This window comes from Poecilia latipinna, unplaced genomic scaffold, assembly GCF_001443285.1.
Source record: "Poecilia latipinna isolate Pla-1442-1.1 unplaced genomic scaffold, P_latipinna-1.0 Scaffold192, whole genome shotgun sequence".
Classification (NCBI taxonomy): Eukaryota; Metazoa; Chordata; class Actinopteri; order Cyprinodontiformes; family Poeciliidae; genus Poecilia; species Poecilia latipinna.
The window spans coordinates 322,211-348,018 of record NW_015112808.1 but is presented as its reverse complement, the minus strand read 5'-3'; the positions used below and the strand labels follow the sequence as shown (position 1 = coordinate 348,018).

Below are 25,808 nucleotides of genomic sequence, written 5' to 3'. Positions count from 1 at the left end.
CCAGGCTGGGGAACACCTGCTGTCCAAGACCAGCTCCTCTCTCAGTGCTCCGGAGAGCAGAGGGAGCTGGGATCCGGTTATCGGACACGGGCAGGAAGACTCAGGAGTAAAACAAAACTGTTGTCAGTGATGAGGAACTTGAAAGCATTAGTTTAGAAGGAAAGCAGAGGTGAAATGCTTTGACTTGGTGAGTGGGAGATAAGACCAGGGGAGGTCAAGGGGTCAACGGGGAGAAACAGAAACCAGGTGGTGTGATGGTAATCCAGTAAACAAACAGAACAGAAATATCTTCTGTTCTGTTTGCTAAGAAATAGCAAATAGCTGCTAAGAAATATTGATTTTTACACTGTACAGATTACTAAAGCTCAGAATTGGTAGTAAATGAAGGTTAACCATATTTATTATTCATTTTACTACTCCGAAATATATTTTAGTTATATGGGACAAAAGACTGAAGCTGAATATTACATTTTGCTACATTACAGCAGGAGTGTCCACACTTTTTGTCATGTAATCAAGCAAATAAAGTAGTAGATTGTTGGTGTTGGTTATTGTTGATCCACAGCTCTAGTTTCAAATTATTTTGGGCTCGACTGAACAACTTTACTCTGATTTATAAGAGCGGGATATTTAGCCAAGTTCAATAAATAAAATAAAAGTTGCTTTGGACGTGGCAAACTTGTCTTTTCAGCTAAAGTCTCTGAAGAGCCGTAGTTCTAATTATTATAAAAGTTTAGCTATAAAAAACAAGCACTTTGTGTTGTACTTAACATAATTTTATCCTGATTAGAAACAAAAAGTCTTGATCCGGATCAAACGCCTGTGCTGGATGGATCAAATTCGTATCATTCTCTAATTACAGTTAGGGGCCACTCAAAGTCAGTCCAAGGGCCACAAATGGTCCCCGAGCCGTACTTTGGACACCCCTGCATTACAGCCATCAACTTCAATTTATTAAATATGGGCTTTGTAAGAAAAATTCAGTATGATGGTATGTGTGAAAGAAACTACCATAACACAGCAACTACATGCCACACTTTTCAGGTATTTTATTAGTAAAAATAAAAAATGGGACACAACTGTAGAGTGACAAAATGATAAAAAATAAAAGCACACAGGGTGCCAATAGGTTTGCAAGCCACTGTAAAATCCAGCCGGAGTGAATACGCGATGATCTCCAGAGCTGCTAATCCGTTTTCCTGTTTGCACAAAAACAGAATCCAGGAAAAGGAGGCTGAAGGAAAAGCCACACATTCCAGGCTAACATGCCAGCTTATATCTGCCTCAACTCAGGCACAAGTTTCTAATCTTCAAAAGCTGGTTTTATAAGTGCGTAATGAGAGAGGCCACAATAGAAAAACAAACCATTTATTTTCCTCCCCCGGAGAGTAAGTGGAACCATATGGGCCAACGCAGAGCCAGATCCGAACATCTGGGCGGCACGGGGGAATCAAAGCCAACTGGTGCCGAGGACCCCGGTGAACCGCAGCAACCTCTGCCTGCCCTGACAGAATTTTCTTGCTTGGTAGAAAAACAGGTTGGAGCTGTGTTCTTCTGAGCGTCTGAGTTTTCCCTCCACTTGCCTTTCTTTCTTTTCTTTTCTTTTTTTTCCAGGATAATTGCTAATCAAAAAGCGACTGTCGGCAAAGCTCCGGGCACGGTCCGTGGCGGTAATCGCTGGCAGATGGGAGCTTGACTTCCATTAGAACCAGCTGGAGGAGACTGTGGCGAATTCCTGCAAAACTGTTTCTGTAATATTAGGTGGAGGTCACAGACAGTATCATTCTGGAAGGGATTTGTATTGATTAAAAAAAAAAAAAAACCCACATACCGTCGGGTCGCTACGTTACGACGTAAAAGCACAAAAACAAAGACGTGCGTTTATTGGATTGTTTGATGGTTGAGCACTGTTCAGAGCTTTCATAGCCATAAGAGACTTTGCTTCAATACCTAACAGGGTGATGAAATCCCTTGATAAGGACCGAGCGGCAAAGCTCGTTTTTATAGCCTTTAGCAAGTCTGCATTGCTCTCCAGCCGACAATAAAGAAACATTCTTATCAGACCGTGCAGGCCGAGGTTAAGAAGCTGCACCTCCTGAGGGCTGCGCATCTTCCACTAAGCCACTCTCATCCACCGCTCCTCCCTCTCTCTGTAAGAACGCGTTTGGCTCTCAAAAATACGACGGCGCAGTTCATAGAAAAAAAGAAGAAATGTCACCACAAAAACGCTCAGAAAGTTTGAGTTTAAACTCAGAAAGTGTCGAGACAAGAATGTGAAAATTTCTGAGTTTCAAAAGTGGAAAATTTTCAACTTTTTTTTAGAAAATTTCTGAGATTCATTTAAATTCTTTTAGTGTTTTCTAGCTAATTTGAAACTTTTGAAACTCTAAAATGTTTTCCTATGAAATTCCTGAGATTTTTTTAATTGAAATTTACTATGCATGCGCCGATAAATCGACCCTGAATTCCTGAATATTGGCCGATACCTTCCACGTGAAGCTGATTGTATATGTCTTATCTACATAAGCAAAGGTCTTAAAATCAACTGCTGTCGTCTTTTTGAAAAAGGTTCGACTGATAGACGCACCCACCAGCTCACTGGTGCCACCTCGTCCACCTTCTTGCTATAACTAGCAACATTTCAGACAAAAAAACAAAACAAAAAAAAACAGCCAAAATCAAAATCGGCAGCTCAGCCATTTTAAAGATTGATAACCGATGATCGGCCAGAAAATTGCAATCAGTGCACCCATAAAATGTACTCCTTCCTTTTGGTTCTCTGCCTACAATGATCCTAGCAGCACAAACGCCTACAAAGACAATAAAAGCAACTGTCTCCTTTCAGGTCGCAGTGGCTCATCTGCGGACTTTATGATCTATGATTACCCAATGGATGCTGAGAGGAGCGCACACAAAGGACCTGTTTTTTTCTTTTTTTTTTTTGCTGCGTGCCCTGGAGGTGCAATCATGTATTTTAATGCTCAACAAAGATAAGGTGGAGAACTGAGTGTATCCGTCCTCTGGGAGGAACGGCGGGGTGGGGCCTCCTCCCTCATGTCCAATCACATTATGCCAAAAGGGTTGTGGCCATGCTAATTTATTCCCTAGTGCTCCTTAGGGAGAGTGTCTAGTCATAAAGACCCTGTCAGCCCCTCCCCGCGACTGGCATCGCAATCTGCAGGCGCAGCGTTCCCTGGGGAGACGAGCCCCGGAGGCGTATTCTGCAGCGATAATGCCACTGTCAGCTGTCTGGGCACCTGGAGGGCTTAGGCCGGCTGCAGAGGAGGCCGGAGCCGCAGCGGCGGGATGATGTGACGTATGACATAATCCGTGCTTAGGTGGGGTCCAAGCTGCAGATGGGCAACTGGGTGCTTATTTCTACCCTTCCATTTCCTCGTTTATCGATGGTAAAGCCAGTTCTAGGCCTTCTGGGACAGGAAAAAAAATAAAAAATACAGTCCTCCTCATTACAGCGGCCCTGGGAGGGAGCTCCAGGCTTGTCAACATGGAGCCACGGAGAAGGTAGACCGCTGGCTCCATCCAGCTGCACAAGAATAATGTCATCCGAGCTGACTGCTGGGAGCCAAGGAGACACCCAAGGAACCACTTTATCTTCTTCATTAGAACCACTTTAGAGCGCCAGCAGGAAGGGGAGGGGGGTGAAAAAAAGAGAACATCAATTTTTCTTAAGTCTTCTGAACAGAAGAAACTGAATTAATTGCACCATTAGACCCCCAACAGACAATAGTGATGGGCTTTTTCTTCATAAATGCACATGTGCCTACACATTGCTCATGAACAGGCAATTATAGCATCACTCTCCATATAAGTAAATGTTTGCTTTAATGGTTAATAAATGCAGGTAGGAGACTGTGTTGGGTCTGAGCACAGAGAGTTTTGTTTCAAAATGACGCTTTTTAAAAATAGATCCAACTCTGTGAGGGTTACAAAGAGCAGAATGGACCTTTACTCTTTTCAATTACAGGGAAGGAGCGTGGCTGTGTCAGCTAACAACAATTAATATGGAAAAGCTAAATTTGCTGTTTGCCGCAGAGCGGATGGCGACGTTACAATAACCCACTAATGCTGGGTGTACAATAAGGTGAAATATGTCCGCATTAGGCAAGTGATTATCAGACGTTTCATCTGGAAGCTAATTGCTCCTAATGGATATTTACAAGAGACACAAGAGTAAAGTCACCTTGTTCTTGGGGATGTCTAAGAATGCACAGGTGAATTCATGTTGTCTGTCCTGATAGTCGGATACAACAGGAGTAAAAATAAGGCTACAAAGCAATGCAACACCTCCCCCTATTGCTGAATGTATGATAAAAGGCCAAAACGAACAGATACAACAACAGAGCGGAGTGTGCTCCTCAGGGAAGACGACTCGAAACGAACCGTGCTCAGTATTGTTTAAAAAAAACAACACTTTTTCAATATGTTGAGACATTTTGGCTGCAAGACATTGAGAGAGAGCAATGACCAAGTATGCAGACAAAGTGTTTACAAAGTGATTTAAGGTCCAGGCTAATGTTTTGGTCCTGATTTCAAGAGAATTTGTGGCTATATGTAAAAATGTGCGCGTTAGCAAGGCAGCCGACAAACCTGACGGCGGTTCAAGTTCTGTCTGGAGGAATGGGCCAGAATTACAGCAAACTGTTGTGAGAAGCTTGTGGAAGGAAACCAAAAATGTTTGACCCAAGTCATACGTACTCTTCTGATTTTGCAGACAATAATAAATATCTGACATATATTCTCTTCCTCATTATTGTGGCATTTAACAAATAAAATCTTTCTTCTGTAATTCTAACTAATCTAAAACAAGAGAAGTTTGACTTGATTTAAACTTCAGACATTGAGGAAAAAAAGGCATGTCTTTTTATTTGCCGTAAGTGAACTGCAGCTAATTGTTCTACAGCTAGCTGCAGCTAGCTGCGCTACAGCCTACTATACAGCACACTAAAGGCAGTTTGAAATCTGACCTCCATGCTCATTTTGGTTCAACCAGGTGAAATCTCTACATTAGCAGCAGATACTGTGGCAGCAGTAAGAGGCTTCAACTCCTGCTACACAAAGAAGCTAACACCATCGTGTTTCCCTGTAGCCTGGGACTGGAAAAATATCACATCTTAATGCCAGGAAGCATTTTCTGCACAATTTTGATCCCCGATGGACACATCTGATTGAAGCTTAGTGCCTCAGAGCTGAGCCACTTAGAAAGCATATCTTCTCCAACCTATTGTGGTCTCCAATCCCCCAAATCCCCAGTCCTATTGCTCTAAGCCATGTGCAGCCCTGACCAGAATCCCAGCATGCTATCTGGAGTTGTAGTGAAAGATTAAGGCGGTGTCGGGGGTGTATGTGGAGCAGATGGAGGTTTGGGGTGGTGTGTGTCCGTGGAGAGACGTGCCTGCTGGTCACAGTAACAGCGAGGGCACCTATGGCCATTAGAGCAGGGCTCCAGGACATGGTGGTACCAAAGACCCCTGCAGAGGACAGCTCAGCTGGAGCTTCACATCTCACTACCTCACAGGCAAGAACATCCCCCCCATTAGAGTGCAATGGGGGCCTATCAGCACACAAACACACTCCCGATCATGTTCAAGTGTAAGTGTGAGTCACACAGTAATGTCTTTTGCCAGAACCCGAGGGGAGGCTGGAGACGCACTTCGGTATCTGGGATTGTTCCTGAACACTTTCCCTTTTATTTGAGCAAACTGTTCATGATCCCCAAGCCTGCAGCAACATTAAAATATGAAATAAAGCTAGATTGATTTTTTTCCCTCACACAATCTCTGCATCACAACTTTTTCTAATTCAGCACTAAATCTGAGACTGAATGCAAACTGTGTAGTATCTTCCATTTTAACCCTACTCTAGGTTTGTTTTCTTTATTTTGTCTTTACCTTGAAATAAGCAGCTTTACTGGCATGCTACTTAAACACCATTCAGGGAATCATAAAAGATCTTGTAATGAAGTTTTTTTTTGTTTTTTTTTGCCATCTGTACACACCACACAAATAAATAAATAAATAGATATGATTTTTTTTTCTTTTTTTAAAGGTTGTTCTGCTAAATAGCAATTCTTCAGAAATAAAAAAAAGCCCTATTCCTCCACCTTCTTTATCCGTCTCCCACCCTTCCTCCCCCGCCTTGAATCCCTCCCACGGCCCAGTGCTCTCCTTTAATGAGTAGCTGGAAATGACAGCTTTAATCACCGCCTGTGGCCACGGCGAAGGACCCGTTAATGATAGAAAAAGAACAGAGGGCCATTTGCATCAATCAGGCCTAAATCACTTTTTATGATAATGCAGTGGAGAGGGAGGAGAGGCTACCAGGATGACTCCTGCATGATGATCCTGATCAGGCTCTTTTCTTTCTAGTCTTGTGCCCGCTCTTAAAGGGACAGGGCTTCTCTTTTTCCGTGTTCTGACACCGGCTATATTTCCAATAAAAATGCACGCAAACGTTTCCTGACTTTTCGCTAATGTCGAAAAAGAACAATGTCGCAATTGTGGTTTGAGAGGCGCGATTTTTGCATGTGAATAAGTTTGTTCATGCAAAAAGTCATTAAAATACATCGTCCTCCAGCTACTTCCTGCCGTCGTGGTTTGCACCAGCGGCAACATCCGGTTGTTGATCATGTGACTCACGAAACGAAAAAAGTGTTTCCGTTGCAGTTTTGAGAAATAAAACGAATTAAAATAAAAACCTCATCCTAGCACCAAAACTTTTCATCAAAAAATGAGTTTTTATTTTAATTTCCATTAAGTTAAATTACTTTCAAAATCCGAAAGTGCGTATTTATCTTCTCAAGTGGAAATGCAGCTAATATCATCGATAGTAGAAGTACAGATATGCATCTACAAATAAGAACTGGATAAGCAAATCTTAAAACATAATTTCAGTTCAATTCAGTTCAATTTGTGTTTAGATTGGGGGTGCACCAATTAGTGTTTTCTGGCTGATTACCAATCTTTAAAAGGCCTCAACTGCTGGTTCCCATTTTTCGCCTATACAGATCTTTTTTTGTCTTGGCATATTCTTACAGAATAATTAATGTCTACCAAGTTGAAGCTCGGTAAGAATTGCTCATCATACGTTGTTTCCCGTTTAATTCTCTTACCAAAGACGTTCATGGAACTGCAGTATCAACCTTGACACGTTGTTTAACTAACTTAATTAGAAACGCTGCTATAATCTGATAATTGTATCAGACGATATCACAGCTTTTGTAATTTATTTCAGAAGACATAAGCGTCTCAACGCAACTAAAGCATTCAACAATCTCGTTTTTGCTTCCACGGAAAGTGTTTTTCTAGTGTAGCAGTTTGCTAAAGCTCCACGTTTACATTAGCTTGTTAGTTTGTTCTCGGTTTTGATATGACTTGTTGATAAGTCAGGCTGCATTTCAATGTGTGTCAAGTTGTTCGTATGCAGAAAAGCCTTACATTTACAGTTCTTTTTCTGTCTGTAAACTTTGTTTCCAACATCATACAATGTCATGGCTAACACCTCAGCTGCTCTCTTAATGCAGCAGCAAAGTGTCTCTTAGAAATTGTCTGGTCACTCTGACCTAACTGAGTAGCAGACTAAAAAAAGATCTGACATTTAAAAACGCCTGTCCTGTGAGGATATAACAAAAGTGAAAGAAAGATACACAACAAGGATGAATTAAGTATAGTTTTTCTTTTTTATATATGTATACATATTTAGGTAGTAGCAGCAGCTGATGGCAAGAACAGCCAACTGACAATTAACTTTCAATACAATCCCAATTAAACACGACCTCAGGAGAAGTGCTAATATTTTTAAGTACTTTAAATCCTCGCATAATGAGCAAAACAGGCACAGCTATCTTTTTCCATTTAGTCAACAAGCCATCTACTGCCTAATTATAAGTGATGTGACATTCTCTGTTTCCATAATTAATTCAAAAGTGCACTGATTAAATGCAATCATTTCAATTGTTAGCACAGCAGGGGTTGCTGAACGGAGATCATCTCCGGAAATATAATTAATGCAATCAGATGACGTCTCATTTGCATCTTGTTGTGTTGGAACACAAAAAAGGAATATTAAGGCTGAATAAAGAACACACTTTTTCTTTGAATTGCCTTGTCTTCCTGTTTTAAAATTAAAAGGACTATCACTTAATAATGTGATAGTCAAAAAAACCAACGGTAAGTCGTAGAGCAGAAGTCAGAAAGCCATCGGGGAGAAGTTCTAGCACCTGAATTTACATTCAGCAGCTGCTGTGAAAAATGATTGAAATCAGCGATGAAAGAAAGTGCAGCCTTACCTCAGACACCATCAAGAGCCTTTGTTATCCAATGCTAATTTCTCGCCTCAGCATCGAAGAGACAGTGAGTTTAATCCCAAGGAAATATTCCACTAAATAAGATACTTCCATTTAATTAAAAAAAAAAAAAAACATGAAAAAACCCCTCAAATGTCCACGATCACTGGAACATTACTGACCCGTAGGGTTGCCCATTCTTGGCAGGTTAAAATAGCAGAACAAAACATACCAATTTGTGACAAAGGAAGACTCTGACAAGCGCAGAATCCTCCCCAGCACACAGACAGGCATGACAATGCCCCTTCAGGCTATTGCCTACTTCTGTTCAGTCTCTCTCTCTCCCTCTCTCTTGTCTGTTCTCACTCCCTCACCTAATCTCCCTTTACCACAGATGGCTTCTTGTGAGTGCAGGGGAGGGCACGGCAGTTCCACAGTAATCCCCAGCCACACAGACGGAAAAGCTTGTTAGAGCACTTGCTGATCACCACAAAAAGTCAAACTCGAGCCAGGGAAAGGTCAGCGGGAATTAGGCCCTGCTCAAACTCCAAAGACTTGCCTAATTCCTCTGATAAGCCCCTTTGAAACTCAACCTGTTCTGGCTGTGCCATGGGCTCAGCCTCGCCTACAAGTAAAACCCTCCTCTAAAGCTATCTGGAACTCATTTACACAGAGAAACACACACACACACACACACACACACACACACACACACAAGTGCAGCTGCACTCCCCAAATCCCAGCCAAGGCCTTTTACTGATGACTAGACTAGAACAGTCGACTGAAGATTCAATGAATCCCGATGTGTGTGGAAGCTCCTTGGACGCAGCGTGTTTGCTTTAAATCTGGGCTTCTTTCTACACGAGGAAAGATTTAAAGCAAGAAGAAGGCTTCGGGTTTGGACTTCACGCTGCTGTTGTTGTCAATTACCCACTTTGGATAAGACATCAGAGGGAGGGGAGGGGTGTGAAACATTATTGACTGGAAAACAAAACCGATTTGAGTGAAGATGCAGTGATAAGGCTGCAGTTTTCTTTAAAGTCTGACCTGTTGATTCCAATCTGGACTGATAACAATTTGTTTTACTTCTAGTGATTGCAACAGTGGGGGGGAAAAGCACTGCTTTTGAATCCAGCAGAAATGTGATAAATCACCAGTTATGCCTCAAAGTAGGTCGTTGTCTGAAGCCTTTATAGGCCAAACGTGGTGGGAGATTCTTTAAATTAGCTACTTTAAATTAACTCCTTTAAAAAAAAACAACTAAAGGAAAAGCTATTACAATTTATTTTCTATCTGACCTTCTGATAAACCCTTCTGAAACTTGGCCTATTCAAATCCCAGACTGACTGATTAGTTTCTCTCTAGAACTGAAAACAGCAGACGTACAGGGAATGTGTTCCAGACATTCCCATCAGGTGAACTTTTACACAGAAAATCTCAACAATCTAACAATTTAGGAGCCCAGTTTAACACAATGTTTCCATTATTCATATCTTCTTCTTCCAAATGTTAAACCCAGCAGAGCCCAGTGATACAAACCGTAAACTGAAACTGTAAAACGAGCCTCACATAAGCAATGATCTGTTGACTACGACTATATAAGCTCCCCCACAATAATTCCTCTGAAATTCATGAAGGTTGGGAAATTCAAGACAGACACCAGTGATACTTTCAGATTTTATATCTCTTGAAGTGATAAAGTTCGGAAGGGCCGACTATATAGACTTAAAAACAGTCTCCCTCGATATAAAACAATGCTGCCCTCACCTTCCCCTTTTTCACCCAAAGCAGAGCCTCCATACAGCTCAGAGCCTCCAGCACATCCTCAGCGTAAACACAGAATATCCTGCCCTCCAGGTGGATCAAAGAGACAGCGGTAGGCGTGCAGCTATAGCTTCATCCTCTTGGTAGGGCTGTTTGCAGCGAGGGGTCGCTGAAGTGTTAGTTCACTACTTTTTTTGGTATAATGTTGAAAATGACCCAGTGTTGCGCTGACTACCATTCCAAAGCAAAGGAAGCTATTGCTTCCATAGCTTTGGTTTAGCTATTTCTTCTATTGCTTTGGCTTAGCTATTGTTTCTATTGCTTTGGGTTAGCTTTTGCTTCCATAGCTTTGGGTTAGCTGTTGCAGTTTCTATGCTTGTCTCAATCTATGGTCCTAATACCAAAACATAAAAAGAGCACAATGCTAGAAGTCCCTTTATGTGTATTAAATACAATCAGGGCATTTTCATGCTTCATGTTGTGTTTTAGAGAATCTCTGCTCATTGTAGAATGATCAACGTTAAGTTTGAATCATCAATCTTAAAGTTGACAATTTAGGTTAAGAACAACTGATTAAACATGTTAGAAAACTGTGAGAAACCCCCCCAGTTAACATGGATAGTCAATGCTAATCAAATGCTAACTTTAGCTTAGTTAGTGGCTAACGGTTAGCCAGTCACACCATCCTTACGGAGTTTACAAATGGTTTGAATCTTGTCTGTCATTTTTTTTTTACCGTTTCTTTTCCTATCGAGCGTCCAAAACTCAGCCACACACTACTTAGACATGCTTTAACAGATAAAGTCACAGGCTGACAAGCGCATTTGCAGAGCATCAGACAGACTTGATAAAAAAAAAAATAACATAGCCTTTTAATATCTTGGGCCCTTTGTGATGGGTGCAGAAAATGGATTGATGGATGGATTGCAGCTGCATCTTTTCACTGAAGTGTGGAAGATAGAGCTGCAACGATTCCTCGAAGAGCCCCAGTGATTTGAATGACAAATCCTTTGTTTATTTCATGTAAACAATCCAGGTTCTATAGAGCTAGACTGGGTATCTTTTTCCCCCTGAAAAAAGTAAATCATTGTTCCAAAGCGCATTCATTTTGTATTTATATATATCTTAGTCTGATTTGTTTGATGTTTTGAAACATTTTAGTGAGAAAAAAAATGATACGCAGAAAGAATCTGTCGAACTCGTGTGAATATCAATATCAATGAACGCTTGTATTAGATTAGATTTAGCAAAGAGCAGAAAGAATGGAAAGAGGAAAAGACAGAAACCTTCATTCTAGTACAAAATGTCTCATGATTATATTTTTTGCCTCCTTTTAATTAAACATCAAACTATTTTTCTGATGCTGTTTTTTTTTTTTAACTATAAATTTCTGGCTACACTAGCTGTGAAACGAAGCACTTCAAATCCCAACCTGGAGGGGAAAATAAAACAAACAACAACAAAAAAGAGTCCTGTCTTTTCCCACACCTCATAATGTTGCCGCGTTTGCTTTCTCAGCCCGAGTGAAAAGTGTGGCCTCGGCTCGAGAGGTGTGACGTTATTGTTCATAACCTGGGGCGCTGCTAAAAACCGCCGGCCCTTCTGGTATCTGTGCCGCTAACGGCAAGCGTTTACGCCGCTTAAAGTGCCGCCACACTCTCCTACCATGCAAATGAAGTGATAGCAGCTCCGGTGCTAAGTGAGCGTCAGCCTCTCCGTGGCGCAAAGAGCTGTTTGGCGTAGGCTGGTGAGACAACAGGGGGAAAAAAGGCAGATGACTGCACTTCAGAGCCAGGGAGGATGAGAGGTCCACTTTAAAAGCTAAGACCACGGACAGGAAGAGAAAATGATACTAAATGGAGGACGAGGCGCTGAAGAGCACCGAGATGCACGAGGTGGCTATTTGCTCTTGTGAGTGGGTGGGTGTTAGGTGCATTATCAAATGAAGGTAATGCTATTTGATGGTAGGGAAAAAAAAAAAAAAAAAAAAAAAAAAAACTAAAGAAAAAGAGTGGGTGTGGAAGCGAGCATCTTGGAAGAAACTGAAACGTAAGGCCATGCTAAGTGTTGAGCTGGTTTTGGTCGGCATCACCTCGTTTCAGTGGGCGAGTTCAGGAACAGGCACTGGGTTCAGAGGGAGCGCAGGTCACAGAGGAAGATGAAGAAGGTGGGAGGGAAATAATAAAAAGTTGTACATAGAACACTGGTTTGAAGGTAGCTCTATAAATGTGGTTATTTTGTGTTATGCTACGAGCCGTGCTAAAACTGTACGTGAAGAACTGCGATCGTCACTTTTCCTTTGTTACATGTTCCATTTAAATTCCCATTAACACTTTGTGGGTGCGTTTTTATTTTGTATTTTATAGAGTTATGACCAACTGATGAAGGATTGTATTGCTGGATTATGTTATATTGTTTTGAATAATATTTGGGTGGAGACTATATAAGCCCTATTGCCTCTTCTTGTACGGTTATCTTTATTTTTCCTTAATATTTTTTATTTATGTTTTTTTTTTAGGCTATATCACTTGCAGATTATATTTTTCTCTTATTTCACATGTTGTGATGTTACAATAATAAACCTTAATGAATGTTATTCTGGATTTAAAGAATCTGTGCTGAGATGAAACTCATATTCACAAACACCTTTCATCCAAACTTCAACTGTTCCACAAAGAAGAATGAGAAAAAAAATGTCTCTAGCTGTCCAAAGCCAAGAAAGACAGTAGCTGTATTTCCAATTACAAATGCCCGCAAGTTTGTCAATATGCCAAAAAACAAAACAACAACAACAAACAAAAAACACACAAGTTAGCCATTGTGGTGGTTCTATTAAATAAGAAAACCAGCTAAAATCATACATGAGTAAGTTTTGTTCACACAATAATTCATTAAAAAACATGCCACGCTCCTCCAACTACTTCCTGTTGTCTTCTTCTTCGTGGTTTGCGCCAGCGGTAACATCCTGTTGTTGATCATCTGACTCGTGTGATGTGAAAAAAGCGCTCCCATTGCAGTTTTGCAAAAATAAACCAATTTCGATATGGCCAGAAAAACACGTCTAATCATACCGCCAAAATCTTTTAGTGAAAAACAAGTTTTATTGAAATTTTCTTGTTTCCATTAAGCTAAATTTACTTTCAAAATGTCAGATTGTGCAATTTTATGACCAGTAGAAACGCAGCTTGTGCTTACACTTAGGAATACTGAAGGCAAATGCATGCCAAACTTTTCAGATTTTTACTAATAAAAAAAATACTGAAAACAATTATCCTTTATTCTTCCAGTTAATAATTAAGCACCATTAAAAAAAAAGAAAAGAAAATCATTAAAGTCTGTGGTTGTAACATGACAAAATCAGTGCGAATACTTTTGCAGTGCAGCTGTATGTGTTCACGAATATCTGCATGTCCCTGTGTGGACAGGATGAAGGCTGCTGTCGCTGATGGCAGGAAGCCCGAGCCGGGGCCTTCACTCCAATGCTCCTCATTATCAGCTCATAATGGCTGGCAACATTGTCATGCCACCTTGGCTTGGTCTCATTAGCAGCTGGCAGCAAGGTTGGGAGATGGAGTGGACGCTGGCGTCACTCCACCTTCGCTCAAGTACGGGCATGGGAGCGAGGAAGGAAGCCGAGAAGGTGGCATGAGAGAGAAAAAAATCTTCATCTCTGTAGATTTAATTAAAACGGGGGTGAACAGATGGGGAAGACGGAGTTAAGTCCAACAGGAGACAGCTCATCTGTTCGGGCTTCCGCTTCTCTCTTCCCATCTCACTCTCCCCCTTTTTTTTTTTTTTTTTTAAGATAAATTCTTGGCTTTCAGACAGTCAAAGCTTCCACACTGGAACTGTGACAAAAAACCCCATAAAAAACTGAAGTCGTTTCTAAGATCTCAAAGGAACGCAAGCCTTTCGTTTGCTGTGGATAATTCTGGGCGGGGCGGCTATTGGCTAACCGTGCTCTGGGACGGGGATGATGTGCTGCCGAAGAGTGGCTAAGCTCTTATTAAAAGGTAATCCAGACAATCCTTGTGTAAAATAACAGAGCTATTTGTTTAAAATAGAGGAGAGCAAAGCAAAGATGGAGGCAGACAGAGGGGAAGGTCACACAGTGTCGGGGTTTGAGATCAGAGAAACAGATCAAGCCTGCCTGTGGCTCTTTTTTCCCCTCCTCTCTCCCAGAAGAAGTCGCTTTTCATTCAAATGTAATCATCACCGCGCAGTAATATGACCTTCATGGCTGCATGGTAAAAAGAGTGAAAGCAAAGCATCCACCTCCTTCAGTCCCTGTGGCCATTTCAGAGTGTACAAAGGGATCACAGGCACAAGTGAAAACCACCAAATGAATTCAAAGCAGCGCCGAATGATAATATATATATATATATATATATATAAAAAGCCTTTTTGCTTTGCAAAGACATGTAAATGTGTCTAGAGTGCATAAGTGGTAAAAGCTGCAACAATCTCTAGTATTTTTACACTGTGTTTGACACACTGTATCTTTGATTGACATTTGCAGCGAGAGTATTATCATAATCTCCTAGCAACCACAGCCGCACATAAACATAAGTCATAAGAAGAAGGAAAAAAAAAGAAAAGAAGAGCTCCACCTTGTGCAACAACGCCACTACTTTAGCATTTTCTCCTAAAGAAAATTTCTGCCTTAGCTCAATTCCCTGCTACATTAATCTCATTATCCTTTGAACCTTTTCACCGTTAATGCCAAATGCAATTTGTATTCTGAGGCCAGGCGAAAAGCCCTAAACTGATTATCCCAATTTGAACCGTGGCGGTCCTAGATATTGTTGCGTCTGAAAGGGCCATCTAGCCGGTGAATGGGCTCTCTCGCATGCCTTCTGAGTTTCATGACACAATGTTGCGTCTGCTTTGCAAGGGGATAAATTAAGCGTGTGAAAGTCTAAGCAAAGCCCTCATTTTCCAGTTAATCAAATCTTCCCCTAATCAAATTAGCGCACATAATTCCTCTGGATGCGTGGTACAAAAACAGCATTATCCCCCTCTCTCCGGAGCTGAAAGGCAGGGAATCAGCGTGGTGCCTCTCTCTCCTCTGCATGAGCGGCCCTCAATAGGAGAGGAGGAGGGCTGGGGCAAGAGCGAAAGGGGGTAAAAGGGAGTCCAGGGGTTGATGGTGTGTGTGTGTGTGTGTGTTTGAGGGGGTGGGGGTTAGGTCTCTTCCCAGTGGCCTAACAGAGAAAGGCGAGGCCGGGGTAAACTTTGGCAGCGTTTAAGTTCCCAGCTCATTAAAAAGCCTGGCTCAGTGGCCACCTCCAGGGAGCACTGAAGCGTTGGCTAATGAGGTACTTGTTTAATTTTCTTTCAAAGGACTGGACATCTGTGACACCCCCTCTACCATCCCCATCCCTATACACCAGTTCTCCCTCCCTCAACCCCAACCCAAACGGCCCATGCTTCATCTTTTTTTTCTTCAAACCCCACACAAAGCCCATCCATCAATGGGCCGCAGGGTTCTCTCCGGTTTGATGAAGTGTCTCCCTCTGAATGAGGCAGATAATACATTTGGAGGAGTGCAGAACAATCGCCATTAACTCTGATCCCTTCCCCCTGCACCCCCCGATCAGTCAAAGCCCATCGTGGAAATTCAATAGCGGTCAAGCTAAATGAATAAATGTTCACAGTCCGGCGGAACGTTCTAATTGATTTCCCTTCATGAGATAATCCACTTTCTCGTCCGCGGAGGTCCTCGTCGCTTCCTTTCATCCCCCCACCCCCCGCCGCTGCCCCTCAGTGGGGTTGCCGCGGGTATCTGGGGGCGTTGTAGCTGAATAGCTGCTGTGCGTTCATTTATTGGACAAGTGTCCTGTTCGTCTCCCCCGTTCTGATGCTGCAGAGAGGGTAGAGTCTACTCGGTGTGACCCTGCCAGCCAACCTCTGCAATGCCGACTCTTATGCGAGACTCTGCTCTCGTATCTAAGCCCCACAGCGGCTCATGAGACATTAAAAGGCGCCTCGCTCTCTGCAGGGTTGGCGTAATTGGAATTCAAAGCAGCTAGCGCGGCGTCTCTCTTCATTGGTCACTTCCACTTATTTCATAATGCGTCTCGATTCTTTCATTATGAGAGCTGTCTGACTCATATTTGCACCTTGATGCCCTCGTAATGTCTAAGAGCGTGGGAAGAATACCAATGCGCTCTTTCTGCCGCCTGCGATCTCTCGCTTGTCCTCATCTGCAGCCCTTCCGCGCAATTCACAGCTAACAAGGTAGAAAGGATGGAGTAGTTTCGCGAGAAGCGAGAAGGTGCACAATGAAGCGCGTCGGGTCAGAAATATGAGGCCGGTGGAAAGGGCTCATGAAAACATTTGTCAATTTCCACAGTGTAAACAGGTTGTAACAATGTACGTGGGGGTTAGTGGGTCAAACCCATGGATCATGCATCAGCTGGCGCGTGGTTATTGTTCAGCTCATCCTGTCAAAGCAAAGGGGGCAGAAGGGTGTGAGCTGCAGCATGTGCGACAGAGAGAAGATGTGAGGAGAGAGGGACAAAGGCCTTCAGGGCGATCGGAGCAAAAAACACTGAGCTATTATTAGCATGACACCAGAAAGCACCATCTGGGCTGCTTAATGAGCCTTAACCACCGTGTTAAAAAGAGCCTCGAGTTAATTTCCTGAAACAATATGCTTATAAAAGACGATCAGGTTGTAAACCGAAATCGCTGAACAATAATGAGGCACAAAGAATTTGGCAGAATCGGAAAATGTAGCAACCTGTTGCTTTTATCTTATGAAGAAACACTGATGTACAACTTTTGTTTTTAGGAGATGGAAGCACTCATCCACTGCCTTTACCTGCTTGACTTCGCAGGGTCATGGGACAGCTAGCGCCTGTGTCCGGCAGTTATTGGTGTGAGGTGAGGGGTACGCCCTGAACAGGCCGCCAGTCCATCACAGGATATGATGGAAATACGTACTTTACTCAAATGTTACACAAAACTGTCCAAGTCTAAAGCAATAAGGAAAAGCATAATTTCAACTGAATTTAGACTAACAAACTGTAAATTATAATTAGGGATGAACTGATAGCAGTTTTCTGTCCCGCCATCACCAATGTTTAAAAAGTATGACCTGCTGATTCTGATTTTGTTTTGTTTAAAAAGTCGCTAAATAAAAGAACAAAGTTGCTAAAATGGCGTCAGACGTAATCTTGTGGTCAGTTCTGTGACTCAGCCCTCTCTCAAGGTAGAGCAAAACGGGAAAGTGACTGATTTTCACACCTTTGTGGAGGTAGATGGGATTGGTGGAAAGGATTGGTTTCACATGTAATGGGCTCGAGGCACAGGAAGCGATGAACAACAGCAACATGTGACAGTTTTCTGGCACTTGAGGTCAACCCAACTCACAGGATGCTATAGCAACGGCAGCAACATTGTTGAAAGTTGAACAATTTATCTGACGTGTGCATATCCACATGTACGAGCTCAAAATGTCACATGGATGGAAAGGCAAGCAGTTGTCAACTCATCGTGCAAGTTCCATTTGAAATGAATGAAGAACGGGTGATGTTGCCTCCGTGTGTTGTCCCCTTAAATATCAGCTGGCCGCCGATCATCCAAAATTAAGGAAATCAAGGCCTGCAAATTTATTGGTGCACCCCTATTAATAATAATACTATCATATTTATGCTTTTGTGAAGCTTCTTGCTGATCATAGTCAGCAAGAATCCAACTACATTTGAATAGTCCATATTAACTTCCTCTTTTCTTAGCATCATCTTGTAGAAGCCTCAGGAGCCGATAATGTCCAGCTAAACAAATGGGCCTTGGTCTCGGTAGAGATGATCCTGGAAATGTGGAACGGTCTGCCTCGTGGCGACCCATGGCCTGGCCTTGGATTTCTCCAAGCTGGTTGATTCGGTGTGCAGGTTGGCCTGAGGGGGTGCAGAGCTGCTGCAGACAAACTGGGCTGAGATGCTGATCATGGGGGTGGAGGTCAGCACTAAGGGACAGCATGAGGGCAAAGGTGTGGGGTTTATGTCATCCACCTCCTGCCTTCAGGCTTTTATCAAGCAGGCGGGTTCAACAGGGGTCAGACAGCTTGGTAAGGTGATTTCAGGCATCAATCACACTGAGTGGTTAACCGAATAAGCTTGTTCACATAGAATATAGATGGATGAATTGAAAGTGATACATTTTAAACAATGTGTGTATGTATGTTTGCAGAAAATGTTAGAAATTTCTCCTATTTTTGTTTCAGATCATCAAACTATTGTTAACAGGCTATTTTGTTGCCTGTTAACCACTTATAGAATTAAGGAATCCTGTAAACAGGACCTATCTGACAGCAGGAAGTAGGCTAAGGGATCTTATAAGAAACACATCGTTCCCCAGTGTAAAGAAATTAAAGAAAAGTCGAGAAATAAAGTTACTGACATCTATCCAGAAACTATTTCTAAGGCTCTGGGACTTAAATGACCCATGGTGAGAAAAACCATCTATAAATGGAGAAAACACAGAACAGTGGTGAACCTTCAGTGGTCGACCTCAACTGACTGAGCAAAAACGGCATCCGAGTTCCACGGCCAAAACCGCTGCTGACCGAAAATAACCGAGAACACAGAGACCCGCTTCGCATCCATCCGTCGCTCCATAGCTGTATTGTTTGGTGCCTATCTCCAATGGTCATTGGACGAGAAGTAGGGTACACCCTGGGCATGTCGCCAGTCACTCTGGTACACACACACACACACACACACACACACACACACATGCACACCACACTGGCATGCAAACTCACAAGCAGAAAGATTCAAACCTAAGACATTGATGCTGGAAGGCAACAGTGCTGCCAACTGCTTCACTGCACAGGCCCCATCTCATGTTTTCCAGAAAAAGTCTTGACCATCCTCAAGACTTTTTGGTAGATTGACAAAACAAAAGTGGAACCTCTCATGACGTCGGGTGCAAACATCACACTTCATGAGAAGAACAACTGATGGCCTTGTTTATGCTTTCAGAACCTGGACAACTTGCCGAAATTGCCAAAACTCTTAATTCTGCCCTGTGCCAGAAAATCTCGAAGGACGCCATGCGGGCATTCGGTTGTGAACTTAAGCCCAAGAACAGAACGTGGCTTTACAGGCAGCAGATGCCTTTTCACAAAACTGCATTTATACAAATGTCGGTAACACTTTATTTGAAGGGCTGTGCATAAGACTGACATAACATCTGTCATGAACATGAATGAGTCTTTATGAATGTCTGACTGTTGTCATAAAGTGTCATTATTTACCGATCGGCACTTCATGACAACTGTTGTAAACATCCATAAAGACCTCTTTATGTTCATGACAGATGTTATGTCATGTCAGTCTTATGCACACCCCTTCAAATAAAGTGTTACCCAAATTTTTTTGCTTCCAGTGAGCCTTAAATAATAAACAAGTGCAACCTCTCTGTGTCCATCACAGCTTCAAGTGTTCTGTCACAGTAAAGCTTCTTTTCCAATGCAGTTAAACTCAGAAAATTGTGATAACTTGAAGATAAAGCACCACAGAGAAGCAACCCGCAGACACTTGTCGATCATGGCTCAGGGAACTGGATAGAGTTGTTGCTAAAATAACGTGCTGTCAAAGTAGAAACCCATCAGCGAAGGTGCTGAAAGGTCAGTATTCCAGGCTGCAGCACACAGAACATCCCTGCGTGAGTGGAGGATGTTAGCCCACAACCGTGCTTGATCGGGGCATCGCCTTCAGCTAAACTGCTGGCCGGAGCCACCCGTGGTGGTGGGAGGAGATCGGTTTGTTTCTTTGTGGGGCTTGAGGGCTGCTAAAACTGCCTCCTGGACACCTGCCAACCCTTCGACTGACTCATCAACAAGAGCCCAGGAGGACACCTCCAGATACACAGAAAGTACATCCTTTCATGCCTCTGATATACCTAGGAGTGGGGTTAGGCCTTGATAGGCTGATCTACAGTGGGTTCTTTTTCTTTTCTCTGTCTCCTGTAGGCATCATGTTGGCAATGATGCATGACACAGCCCGAGGCGCATACACGTGGGTCCAGCACTGAGCCGTAAGCCCTCTGAATCCACGTCTGTATTTGAACAGAGTTTTATTGGAGCGGACAGGACAGCAACAGCCTTGTTAGAAATATCAAGACAGAAAAAAACAAAACAAAACACTGACGCTGCATGAAAACAAAACTCGGGTCCAAAGCCAGACCGACCACTCGCTCTGAGACGTATTATGTGGTCGAGAAGCTGGCAAGGTAGGGATCAAAAGCCACAGAGCCGAGTTTCATAAAATATGTCCTCAATTATGTCAAACCAAGGCCAGTAATCAAGCAACCTCAAACATGTCATTTCATATTTGTCTCTTTTAATACTGAGTGACAGGCAGAACAATCAAATTACATTCCTCTCAGAAAAGCCACAAGTGTAATTATGCACTAAGTAGAAACAAATCAACACACGCAGGGCAGCCGTCAAGCAATGATGGCACATTTTATGTAGAGAGCGGGGAACAGACGACGACAGAAAGGAACAGTTATATGTTCACTCTTACTTTAAAGTACTTTAGTAAACAGATCTACTATTGGAAAAAACTGCAGAAAATCTCTAAAGTGAAAGTAAACAGGGTGGTGTCTGGAGTGACATTTTCAGCAGCTAATTATTTCAGATTTTTCCAGTGAATCCTGTTTTATGTTTGTGAATTATTTGCCGTGTGAAACGCTTTATGCAGGAAGGTGGTATTTTTCTGTCCCTCTATATTACTGTTCTTAAACTGGATTTGTAATATATCAGAGATTTGAAATTGGTTGCAAAAGGCTGATGAGCCATTTTAATAAAGTTGATATTATCTGTGTTACATTTGAAAAAATAAAATAAAATCCAAAGCAATTTACAAGAAAGTTTCCTATATACAGTATGTAGAGCTCTGGAAAAAAAAAATAGACCATTGCACTGAATCCCATTTAAAACCTGATGGTCATTCCACCAATTATTGATTTCTGAAGTCTTCCTGAGTTAAAACAGGAGTATTGTTGTTTCTAAATGAATATGAACTTGTTTTCTTTGCGTTATTTGAGGTCTGGAAGCACTGTATCTTTTTTGTTATTTTGACCATTTCTCCTTTTCTGCAGATAAATGCAAAATTTTTTCCTTGGAATTTCGGAGACATGTCAGTAGTTCACAGAATAGAAGAACAACAGGGCTTCCCCCCAGTGTATTATAAGCCTGGCGGGCCACCGAGCTTAATTTGTGCCCCCACCAGACTTAAAATTGCTTAAGTTTTTTATTTTTTAATGTTTGCATTTTTTTAAGACTTGATAGTTGGTATTCAGATATTAATCTTCCAACAACACATAATTATAAAGTGATATTTTAAAATTTCGTGTCAACTTTAAACATTTTTTAACTCAAAAACACAACGGGCCGCTGGATGAATGACTCCCGAGCAAGTTTTCTGGGGAAATCCTTGAACAATGTTCATTTTACCTATAAAAAGTAAAACTAGAGAAGCTGATTGTTTTAAGTGGTCTCTTAATTTTTTCCAGAGCTGTACATTAAGTGGAGCATCATGACGAAAGCCGTAACGCTCAGCTTGTGATAGCAAATTTGTTGAGTCTCACTTTGGCACTAAGCCAACAGATCTGAGTGCCACACTGCTGGACAGGACACGTTTTTATTTATTTTTTTTAAATGGCTGAAGCATGGCAGAAGTTACTCACAGGCCAGTTAATTAATTAACTACGCGTCTCATCAAAAGATGTAATTAAACCCTGCATCCAAGGTTAGGGGGATATTTTTGAAACGACATCCCTCCGTGTGTACCTGACAAGCTCTGAGGGTTTGAGACAGCAGGATCATTTACCATCTGCACAGGGATGTGATTCCTGCTGTTTAACATAGACACTAATTACACTGACACCGGAAACTCAAGCTTACAACAGGCACTGATGTTCATCTTGTTACGCTGCTGATCGCCGTTCCACACAGCCGTACTTCTGACTAACATGCTAAATGTTTATTCTCTCTAGTACATAATGTTTATAACAAATATTAGGCTGAAGTATGGAACTATATATAAATATATACATATATATATATATACATTTCCAGTGCTCACACCTGAACCAAGAGGTGGTTTCGGTGGCATATCAAGGTGGCGATGTGATGAATCAACCAGCGGGTGCAATCATTCGAAAAAAATTCCCCCGGCAGATGTGCCTGTGTGCGCATCTTTGATTAACTTCATTAATATACATGCCTCGCTCTGATACACAGGCTGTGGCATATGGTAAAAAGCAGGAACAGGAAAGAAGTGATTTGCTGTTTGCTCTGGAAAACAAACAAGCCAACAGGTCCTAGCAGATGGCGCTGTGCGTGACGCTGGTGGGAGGCGGCGCGGTGCATCGGCGCCGCCGCCAAACAGGAGCTCTCCTGTGGATGAAGAGGAGCCCCACCATCGCCTTCGGCCTGCCGCATGGTAAACAAATAAAGCATCCTTCTGCTTTCCTGTGTGCACAGTTTTTTTTGTTTTTTTTTTTTTATCCCGCGCCGATCTCACCTTCTGATTTCAAAGCGCAAGAAAAAGAGCTTGTTTTTTTGGCAATTTAAAGTGCTCTAGGCTCGATGCTCTTCAAAAAGCAGCTTAAAGAAGAAATGTGTTTAATAATGGCTTGTTTGTATGCTGCTCTCATTTCCCTCTTTGCTCTCCACGTCTTCCCTCAGCATGCCTGCGAGCACACATTCCATTTTGCTCCCATTTAAATAGCAAACTTGGTGGCTCATTTGCATCGAGAATAGATGTTGGTTATACATCAGCAAGAAATCTGAATTAACACGGTTTCACACTTCTGTTCCACATTAACGGCAGCGCAAACAACAAATAAATACAAGGGGTAAACCGTGGTAAAGGGATGTGCAAGCAAGCGATGAAAAGTCAACGAAACGTTGATGTAGTATCTTTAATTTTACATCACAAACACTTGAGTGCAAAGGAAGAAAGGAAAAACAGGACTACATTTGATCTATTATAAATATATATATTTAGCTACAGGTCCAATAAAGCAAACTGTACCCGGTGTGGTTGAGAAATATCAGCGTTTTTTTTCTCTCAATTCACTCAAAGATCAATTCTCAAGAATTCAAGATTATATGGATTGCTTTTTAGTTCGTTTCTTGCTGTGGATTTAGCTATTTCACATGGAGCGGCTCAGTTTAGTTGCTGTTAGAGTAAATTACAAAGATGCACCAAGAAACTGTCTGACTCAAACTACTTTAAACTTCACTGGCTGGAACTTGTGACTGATTGGTTTGGAAGTGGCCAAATGCACTGCAGTACTGCATGCTCAAGGTTCATGATTCATCAATAGGAAAGAGATTGGGCAAAAATGGCGTCCATGGGAGAGAACAAAAGCAAAAGACAATCGCCTGAAGAAGGAACAAAAGTGGAAATGTTTTTAGAATATGTACATCCTGTAACATAAAAAACTAACACAGCATTTTATGAAAAGAACCCAATGCTACGTTGAGTCAAACATCCTGGTGGTGGTGTGACGATGTTGATGCTGTGGTGAAACAATTTCTGCTCTACAGCAGAAAACTGCCACTCTATGAAGTTGTCATTCTGCTTAATTATAGTAAATGCCTAATTATAATAATAATAAAAAAACAGCAACCAGAAAATCTTGTTTTAAATCTTACTTAAGATAAACAGTAAAAAAAAAAAAAGATAGCTAGCTTGTCATAGCTGGCTAGGTGGAGATAGGTAGATAATTAACTACTAATTAACTACATAATTAGTTATCTACCTACCTAGGTAGATTCTAGCTAGCTACTTAGCTAGGTAGATACCTGCTAAATGATAGGTAGTTATCTAACTAGCCAGCTAGATAAGTAGTTAGCTAACTAGCTAATTAGATAACTTTATTAATCTATTTGGGGTATTCCCTCAAAGAAATTGACATCTTCATCCACAAAAAAAGTTTTGTAATGGCCTAGTAGTCGAAGTCTGACTAATTCCAGTCTGGGTGATGTTTAAAGTCTAGGTGCTAAGGCTAAGTGAGTACATTCATATTTGAAAATCCTCTAATGTAACAGAATTAAGCAGCAGAGTGAATATTTCTCCACAGTGATGTTGCCAGTTATCAGGAACGCATGATGACAGTTGGCAGTTGTTGCTGTCAATGGAGGCATAACCAGTTGTAACGTTTTTTCAAATATGGCACAATATTTAGATTTTAGATCTAATTCACTTCATGAAATAAAATTACTTGAAAAATGTATTTTGCATTTAGTTTTTTTTTTTTTGTCTAATATCAAAATTTGCTTGTTGATTTGATCAATTTAAGTGCATCTTCTCATCACTCTCTCGTTGCGTTGTTCCTGCAGTCCACTGTCCGGTTACCCTCTCTGACCTTTCAAACAATCACTTTGAAAGAAGCACAACCATTATCTGTAATTTTATTTTGAAATAAAAGGCTAATTTTTGTTCACTGAGCTCCACATCAAACACCAACAACATGAAAGAGTGATCTCATTCTGAGCACCAGACAGCAAGCCAAATGTGGTTTCTTGTTTGTTTTTTTTCTTCTTTTGCTTCCAACTGCATGGCTGGGAAAAAATGCATGCATAAAAAAAGATCTCAGACTCTTTCATGTTTTCTGTATGTTCACAATATCCAAGGCCGCAATTAGGGTGCAGCTGTGCCCATCTGGATTCTTCATATTAATATTTCTATTGTTTACAGTAAAGGCAGACTCATCACCTTGCCCTCTCCATCCTCCGACTGTATGCTAATGAGAATGATTAGGAAAGTTGAACGGACTGATTAAAAAAGTTCAGCTTAATTAGTGAATGATAGATAGCCGAGTGTGGTGTGTTCCTGATGAATTTGTTGCACCAATCAGTTGCTGACAGATGAAGATTGAGAGTAAGAGAGAGAAACAGAAGGAGAAGAGGGGGGAGGGGGAAGAGAGAGAGAGGGAGAGCAGGAGCCACAAAACTGATGGTTTGGAGTCCATAATTAGGCAGCAGTTTTTCCTCTCTAACCATTTTCCCAAAAGAAAAGAAGCCTGACTACTTAATTGGAGGAATCAAATTTAGTCAAGCGCCCCGTCGGCTCAAACCTACATCATTAAAGTTGCCAGCTAACAAACATCAAACACGAGGCAGCATTAATGAAGCAGATGTATTAATTTCCCATTTATGAGCAGCTAAGCAACTCCATGCCGCTCCCCGCTCTCCCTCCCCCTCGCTGCCTTTTCTCCCTCGCTTTCTCTGACAGCACTATTAATGATCTTTAATGCCCCACAGGCAGTAATAGGCCCCACTGGGAGAGGCGAAACATTGCGATTTGTATTGAGGATTTAGACGTAACAGTGGGGGGAGAGAAAGAGTGAGATCTCGGGGACGGCTCCGCGGTGCTTGATCAGGGCGCCCCCCGCAGCCCCCTTCGCAGGGGCGTCTGCCGCGTCAGAATAATAAAGGACAGCCACGCGATTAAATCAAACCTTCTGTTCAAAAGGGCCAGAGCTGCTGATTGTCACTAACAATCGAGCCGCTTTTTTAAACACCCCTGGGAAAAGAAATCAAAAGCAGACAGCCTGGAAAAAAAAAACAAAAAAAAACTTCAACAGCAAGTCTGGCTCTCAACACCTGACATTTAGCACGCATCGGCAAAGAGAGCAGAGCCAGAGAACAGCCAATGAGGACCCATCACTGGCAAACCTCAGACCAGGCTTATTATGAAACTACCCACAATGC

The 25,808-nt window shown here is 41.9% G+C and overlaps 1 protein-coding gene across 13 annotated transcripts in view; it reads right to left on the bottom strand.

The window, feature by feature from the left end:
* auts2a (activator of transcription and developmental regulator AUTS2 a) overlaps positions 1-25,808 on the bottom strand; it is a 360,916-nt gene that overhangs the window by 67,405 nt on the left and 267,703 nt on the right. The window contains exon 1 of one of the 13 annotated variants that reach the window (XM_015030782.1): positions 8,306-8,592. The exons of the other annotated variants lie outside the window; for them this stretch is intronic. Coding sequence (XP_014886268.1) covers positions 8,306-8,317 — 12 coding nt within the window. The 5' untranslated portion in view covers positions 8,318-8,592. Of the gene's footprint in view, positions 1-8,305; positions 8,593-25,808 lie in introns of those variants that run through there. 13 annotated transcript variants of the gene reach the window in all.